Below are 7,186 nucleotides of genomic sequence, written 5' to 3' on the forward strand. Positions count from 1 at the left end.
CCACCATGCCCAGCTAATTTTTGTATTTTTAGTAGAGACGGGGTTTCACCATATTGGCCAGGCTGGTCTCGAACTCTTGACCTTGTGAAATGCCCTCCTCGGCCTCCCAAAATGCTGGAATTACAGTAAGCCACTGCACCCGGCTTTATTTATTTATTTATTTATTTTAAAGTAATGGGGCCTCACTATGTTGCTGAAGCTGGAGGGCAGTGGTTATTCACAGGTGTGATCATAGCTCACTGCAGCCTCAAACTCCTGGACTAAAGCAATTCTCCTGCCTCAGCCTCCCAAGTAGCTGGGACTACAAGTGTGCACCACCATACCTGGTTTACACATTAATATTGTCAAATTTTTCAATTTTTTGTCCCCACAATATTTTTCTGAGTCAGATACTGCAGCTACAATATTACACTTTATGAAGAGGGAAACGATGGTATAACATGGTGTGTCTGACCACCATGTCTCAGTTTATTAGCGAGGCAAGAATAGAACTGGGATTAAAACAATTTAGGTTTACTGATGCCCAGGGAAACCACAAAACCAAGGACTTGTGGTCACTTCCTGCATGTAAGAGAAAGTATTTTAGGAAGTGGGAAGCGCTTTAAGACTAATTTCAAGGTAAAAAAGAGAATGCCGGAATACCTGGTCCAGGAGGCATTTTATTCTTACTTATCCTGTCTGAATAGGAGGCTGCCTCTGTGATGGTGAGCAGGTGTTAGCTATTTCTAAGCATTCAAACCAGGCTGGGGCTGAAAGGGCTTTAGACACTGAGGGCTGCCTGGTAGCTCCTACCGCATTGTTTCAAGAGGCTCCCCTCCCCCCAGGTTAGAGCTGGGTGGGCCTCCGTAGGCCTTTGCAGGCTAGCGTCTCCCCAAACCCACTGTCTTTAATAGTGACAGTGTGAGGAATGTTGCAGGAGGAGAATAGAGGAGGAAGAGGGTAAAAAAGAGGGTACTAAATAGGAGATGGCTTATTAAATAAGCACGGACTCTATAAATTAGGTGCTGTGTAGGCTGGGCGATCTGCGGAGTAGCCTGCATTCAGCTATTATTCTGGGGGAGGAGGGGCGGGGAGTGAAGGGGCTTAGTGTTCCGCAGAGAGTCCTGAAATGACTTCCTTGGAAATTCTACCTTGCAGCCGCCCACCCTGAGAAACTTCTTTTGTGGAGAGGGATGGGGGTAGGGTGGGAATGGAAGTGAGAAAGACGGGACAAAACTTGGAATATTTTGGGGTGTGTGTGCTGGTGAGGAGTGGATGTTCTGAGCTTCTCTTCTTCTTCTGGCCCTCAGACCTCTGAGGAGATCAGACGACCCTCTCTGGAATCCACGTTTTCCAAGCTCAGCGGATCCTTTATCCAAAGAAAAATAGGAGAAGCCTATCGCCTTGCTCCATTGAGCAGGGCTACGTTTCCCACTGTGCCCCTAGAGCTTAGGAGGGGAGGGCGGGGGGAGGAGGGTAGGCCTGGGCAACGGCATCTGCAGATGGGGGGAGCTGGCCAGGGAAGGGGAAAGGTGGACCCCCGCAGTGCTTCACAGCACCTGTCACTGCGCCTCCGGAAACTCTCCCGAGCTCTGGGCTCCCGCCCCCACGCCCCCGTTAGCGCTCCCTTCTCCCGCCTCCTCTAGCTCCCGCCTCCCTCCCCAACAGCTCCTCCCCATAAACTCCCCTCCCCATCAGCTCCTCCCAGATCTCCCCTCTCCCTGCTTTCTCGCTCCAGCTCCTCCCCACCTCCTCGCTCCCCTCCCCCTCCGCCGCTGCTCCCTGCCCCCGCCGCTGCCGATCTCCATCTCCGCAGTCTGGGCCGCTGGGTGCAGAGGCTGCCGCAGACCCAGCGGCCACCGCCGCCTCCCTCAATCCCAATATCCATTGTCTCCCACCCCACCTGACCCTTCACTTTCCCCACAACCATGGCGCACGAATCCGGGAGGAGCTCTCGTCTCGGGGTGCCCTGCGGGGAGCCGGCAGAGCTCGGAGGTGCGGTAGGGTCGGGCTGGGCAGGGGTGGGGGCGGAGGGGGTTGCGCAGGGGCGGCGAAGACTTTCGGTGGGCGGGAGAAAATGCTCGATTCTCTGCGTAGGCCCCTGTCCTCACACCTATTCCGTGAACTCGCTTGTGGCCTTGGGAAGGGAGGGTGGCTGAGGAGGGGAGTAGCATGCTCTTGCCCCCCTCCCCTCCTCCCGCCTCCCTCCCCCTCACCCCTGCCCCATGCCGGGTTGTCTCCTGTCCACACTGTTCTGGCCTGAGCTTTAGACTTCTGCATGGCCTGATGGTGAGCTCATCTCCCCACCCCCAACTAGCGGTTACTGGGCTCCTTGTTAATTAGAGCCTCGGTATACCCAACCCAACTGCGCCACCCACACTCTCTCTCCTTGTCTTCTCCCCAGGTGATGCTAGCGAGGAAGATCACCCCCAAGTCTGTGCCAAGTGCTGCGCACAATTCACTGACCCAACTGAATTCCTCGCCCACCAGAATGCATGTTCTACTGACCCTCCTGTAATGGTGATAATTGGGGGCCAGGAGAACCCCAACAACTCTTCAGCCTCCTCTGAACCCCGGCCTGAGGGTCACAATAATCCTCAGGTCATGGACACAGAGCATAGCAACCCCCCAGATTCTGGGTCCTCCGTGCCCACGGATCCCACCTGGGGCCCGGAGAGGAGAGGAGAGGAGTCTTCGGGGCATTTCCTGGTCGCTGCCACAAGTACAGCGGCTGGGGGAGGTGGGGGCCTGATCTTGGCCAGTCCCAAGCTGGGAGCAACCCCATTACCTCCAGAATCGACCCCTGCACCCCCCCCTCCTCCACCCCCCCCTCCGCCTCCAGGTGTAGGCAGTGGCCACTTGAACATCCCCCTGATCTTGGAAGAGCTACGCGTTCTGCAGCAGCGGCAGATCCATCAGATGCAGATGACTGAGCAAATCTGCAGGCAGGTGCTGTTGCTTGGCTCCTTAGGCCAGACGGTGGGTGCCCCTGCCAGTCCCTCAGAGCTACCTGGGACAGGAACTGCCTCTTCCACCAAGCCCCTACTACCCCTCTTCAGCCCCATGAAGCCTGTCCAAACCAGCAAGACAGTGGCATCTTCCTCCTCCTCCTCCTCCTCTTCCTCTTCAGGGGCAGAAACACCCAAGCAGGCCTTCTTCCACCTTTACCACCCACTGGGGTCACAGCATCCTTTCTCTGCTGGAGGGGTTGGGCGAAGCCACAAACCTACCCCTGCCCCTTCCCCAGCTTTGCCAGGCAGCACAGATCAGCTGATTGCCTCGCCTCATCTGGCATTCCCAAGCACCACAGGACTACTGGCAGCACAGTGTCTTGGGGCAGCCCGAGGCCTGGAGGCCACTGCCTCCCCAGGGCTCCTGAAGCCAAAGAATGGAAGTGGTGAGCTGAGCTATGGAGAAGTGATGGGTCCCTTGGAGAAGCCTGGTGGAAGGCACAAATGCCGCTTCTGTGCCAAAGTATTTGGCAGTGACAGTGCCCTGCAGATCCACCTTCGTTCCCACACGGGTGAGAGGCCCTATAAGTGCAATGTCTGTGGAAACCGCTTTACCACCCGTGGCAACCTCAAAGTGCATTTCCACCGGCATCGTGAGAAGTACCCACATGTGCAGATGAACCCACACCCAGTACCAGAGCACCTAGACTACGTCATTACCAGCAGTGGCTTGCCTTATGGTATGTCCGTGCCACCAGAGAAGGCCGAGGAGGAGGCAGCCACTCCAGGTGGAGGTGTTGAGCGCAAGCCTCTGGTGGCCTCCACCACAGCACTCAGTGCCACAGAGAGCCTGACTCTGCTCTCCACCAGTGCAGGCACAGCCACAGCTCCAGGACTCCCTGCTTTCAATAAGTTTGTGCTCATGAAAGCAGTGGAACCCAAGAATAAAGCTGATGAAAACACCCCTCCAGGGAGTGAGGGCTCAGCCATCAGTGGAGTGGCAGAAAGTAGCACAGCAACTCGCATGCAGCTAAGTAAGTTGGTGACTTCACTACCAAGCTGGGCACTGCTTACCAACCACTTCAAGTCCACTGGCAGCTTCCCCTTCCCCTATGTGCTAGAGCCCTTGGGGGCCTCACCCTCTGAGACATCAAAGCTGCAGCAACTGGTAGAAAAGATTGACCGGCAAGGAGCTGTGGCAGTGACCTCAACGGCCTCAGGAGCACCCACCACCTCTGCCCCTGCAGCTTCATCCTCAGCCTCTTCTGGACCTAACCAGTGTGTCATCTGTCTCCGGGTGCTTAGCTGCCCTCGGGCCCTACGCCTTCATTATGGCCAACATGGAGGTGAGAGGCCCTTCAAATGCAAAGTGTGTGGCAGAGCCTTCTCCACCAGGGGTAATCTGCGTGCACATTTCGTGGGCCACAAGGCCAGTCCAGCTGCCCGGGCACAGAACTCCTGCCCCATCTGCCAGAAGAAGTTCACCAATGCTGTCACTCTGCAGCAGCATGTCCGGATGCACCTGGGGGGCCAGATCCCCAATGGTGGTACTGCACTCCCTGAAGGTGGAGGAGCTGCTCAGGAGAATGGCTCCGAGCAATCTACAGTCTCCGGGGCAGGGAGTTTCCCCCAGCAGCAGTCCCAGCAGCCATCACCAGAAGAGGAGTTGTCTGAGGAGGAGGAAGAAGAGGATGAGGAAGAAGAGGAAGATGTGACTGATGAAGATTCCCTGGCAGGGAGAGGCTCAGAGAGTGGAGGTGAGAAGGCAATATCAGTGAGAGGTGATTCAGAAGAGGCATCTGGGGCAGAGGAGGAGGTGGGGACAGTGGCGGCAGCAGTCACAGCTGGGAAGGAGATGGACAGTAGTGAGAAAGCTACTCAGCAATCTTCTTTGCCACCACCACTCCCACCACCTGAGAGCCTGGATCAGCCTCAGCCAATGGAGCAGGGAAGCAGTGATGTTTTAGGAGGCAAGGAAGAGGGGGGCAAACCGGAGAGAAGCTCAAGCCCAGCATCAGCACTCACCCCAGAAGGGGAAGGCACCAGCGTGACCTTGGTAGAGGAGCTGAGCCTGCAGGAGGCAATGAGAAAGGAGCCAGGAGAGAGCAGTAGCAGAAGGGCCTGCGAAGTGTGTGGCCAGGCCTTTCCCTCCCAGGCAGCTCTGGAGGAGCATCAGAAGACCCACCCCAAGGAGGGGCCGCTCTTCACTTGTGTTTTCTGCAGGCAGGGCTTTCTTGAGCGGGCTACCCTCAAGAAGCATATGCTACTGGCACACCACCAGGTACAGCCCTTTGCCCCCCATGGCCCTCAGAATATTGCTGCTCTTTCTTTAGTCCCTGGCTGTTCACCTTCCATCACCTCCACAGGGCTCTCCCCCTTTCCCCGAAAAGATGACCCCACAATCCCATGAGCCTGTTTTTCTGTACCTGCTGCTCTTTGTCCCACAGAGCAGAAACACCTTCACAAAAGGACCTCCCAGATTTATGAGCCCTGATTTTGTCTTTTTCTCTAAGTTCTTAACATGATATGTCCCTAGTGGCTTTTCTCTAGTCCCTGAGCTTGGAAATTACTGTGCTGACAAGGGGATAGCCCCCTAAGGAATTTTTCTTCCCTCCTCATTCTTTGTACCCAAGGAAAATAGATTCTCTGCAGCTTTCTCAAGAGGAACCCTCTCCAGCTTCCCTGGTGTGACCCTTCTTTCCCTTCCTCCTTCCTCTCCCTTTCCCTTTGGCAGGTGCACCTGAGCACCTACATTTGGAATTGCAGCCTAGCCCAAAGGGCTGGCAGCTGTCTCTGAGGGCCCAGTGCCACTCCTCTGGGGTGACTTGTCTGCTCAGCTGGTGGGTGTGGGTCCCCTATCTTTCTAGAACCAGTATGTGGCATTCCTGTCAAGTGGCCTGCCCATGAAGCCCTGGAATTCCAGCTCCACCTCCACTACCACTCCAAGCCTGGCCCCACCAGTGCTGTTTGGCCTAGGAACTGTGGCTGGGAAGGTGCCTCCAACAATGGGATCCAGGGAAGCCAACGAGAAGACAGCTCCCCTCCTATTTCAGCCTCCTGCACCCAAGGCAGTGCCTGAGAAGCCCATCATAGACAAGAAGTAGCAAACTGTATATTCCTTTCCCCTCCCCCTCCTCCAGAAGGTACGGGTACTGAAGATGCTCCAGTAATTGGTGACCCAATCCTAGGAAGTATGGAGAAATGAAGGGCATAGGAAAATTTTCCCAGTAAATCCCCTGATGGTCACATTAAAGTAAAGGTGTTGGCTGGTCAGTGTGCCGAGACCTCTGCAGCTTCTCATTCATCATGGCCTCTCAAAGTTGGGAAACAAGCTGATTTCTTGCCAAGAGGTCTCCCAGGAGTTACCTGGGAAATGTGAAGTTCACATCTTTAAGGACCATTGTTGGTCAGCATGGTCGATGAAGTAATGATGAGAGAGTTACGGAATGTTGCTAAAACATAGGGCTTGCTGGTACCTATGTGACTAAGAAAGGGGCATGATGTAAGGGAAAGGGCCTCAAATTATTGTGAATGTGGACATTCTCGTTAATATTCTTTTGGGCTAATAGTGACATAGTGTGCAGAGGTGTTCCAGGGATCATGGGGGATTTCCTAGTACTAGTATGCTTCTAGTTTTAGATAACTCCCTCCTTTATTCCCTGGCCCCTTGTATTTTCCTTATCTTCCTCTTTCAAGACCCCTATCCTCCCCATTTTGCCTATCTGTAGGCTGGGGCCTGTCTCTTTGTCATTGTCTGGTTCTTAGAGTCCCAGACTTTGGGAGACCAGCTCCAGGTGGCGTCCTCCCTGCCTCTCTGTCTTGTAATGAGATGTAGTATTTACTCTTAACATAGGATCATTTGGAACAGGAGCTCTGAGGAGGAGAGAGTGAGGGTTTTGCTATTGACTGACTTGAACGATGGCTTCTCCTCAAGCTGTAGGCTCCAGAGCTTCCTAACCTAGTAAAATGTCAAGAACAGACAGGGGAGATATTAGTGTCTTTCCCTCTATCATTAAAGGTGTTTTAACCAAATATTTATGTGTTTCTCCTTATTTCATGATTACATAGCCAGCTGGGGTGTGATATGGGCATTCTCCAACATTGAGATTCCCTTCCCACCTACATCTCCTGCCAAAGCTGAACATATGGTGTTGAAATATTGACTTTATTCAGCCTTGTCCTAAGACAGCCTTCAGTTAATGTAACTTCCCTGTGGAAATTCTTCCCTGTGGAGTTTGTATTTCCAAAAGGTAAGC

The 7,186-nt window shown here is 54.1% G+C and overlaps 1 protein-coding gene across 4 annotated transcripts in view; it reads left to right on the forward strand.

Annotated features, from left to right (window-relative positions):
- Positions 1-6,962, forward strand: part of SALL2 (spalt-like transcription factor 2) — a 17,441-nt gene extending 10,479 nt beyond the window's left edge. The window contains exons 1-4 of one of the 4 annotated variants that reach the window (XM_011930922.1): positions 1,532-1,974; positions 2,384-2,701; positions 3,110-5,211; positions 5,798-6,962. In XM_011930922.1, coding sequence (XP_011786312.1) covers positions 1,908-1,974; positions 2,384-2,701; positions 3,110-5,211; positions 5,798-6,034 — 2,724 coding nt within the window. In that variant the 5' untranslated portion in view covers positions 1,532-1,907 and the 3' untranslated portion in view covers positions 6,035-6,962. Of the gene's footprint in view, positions 1-1,531; positions 1,975-2,383 lie in introns of those variants that run through there. The other 3 variants (XM_011930921.1, XM_011930920.1, XM_011930919.1) reach the window with 3 other exon arrangements.
- Positions 6,963-7,186: the final 224 nt, after the last annotated feature.

The sequence above is a fragment of the Colobus angolensis genome, unplaced genomic scaffold (genome assembly GCF_000951035.1).
Source record: "Colobus angolensis palliatus isolate OR3802 unplaced genomic scaffold, Cang.pa_1.0 Scaffold88, whole genome shotgun sequence".
NCBI lineage: Eukaryota > Metazoa > Chordata > Mammalia > Primates > Cercopithecidae > Colobus > Colobus angolensis.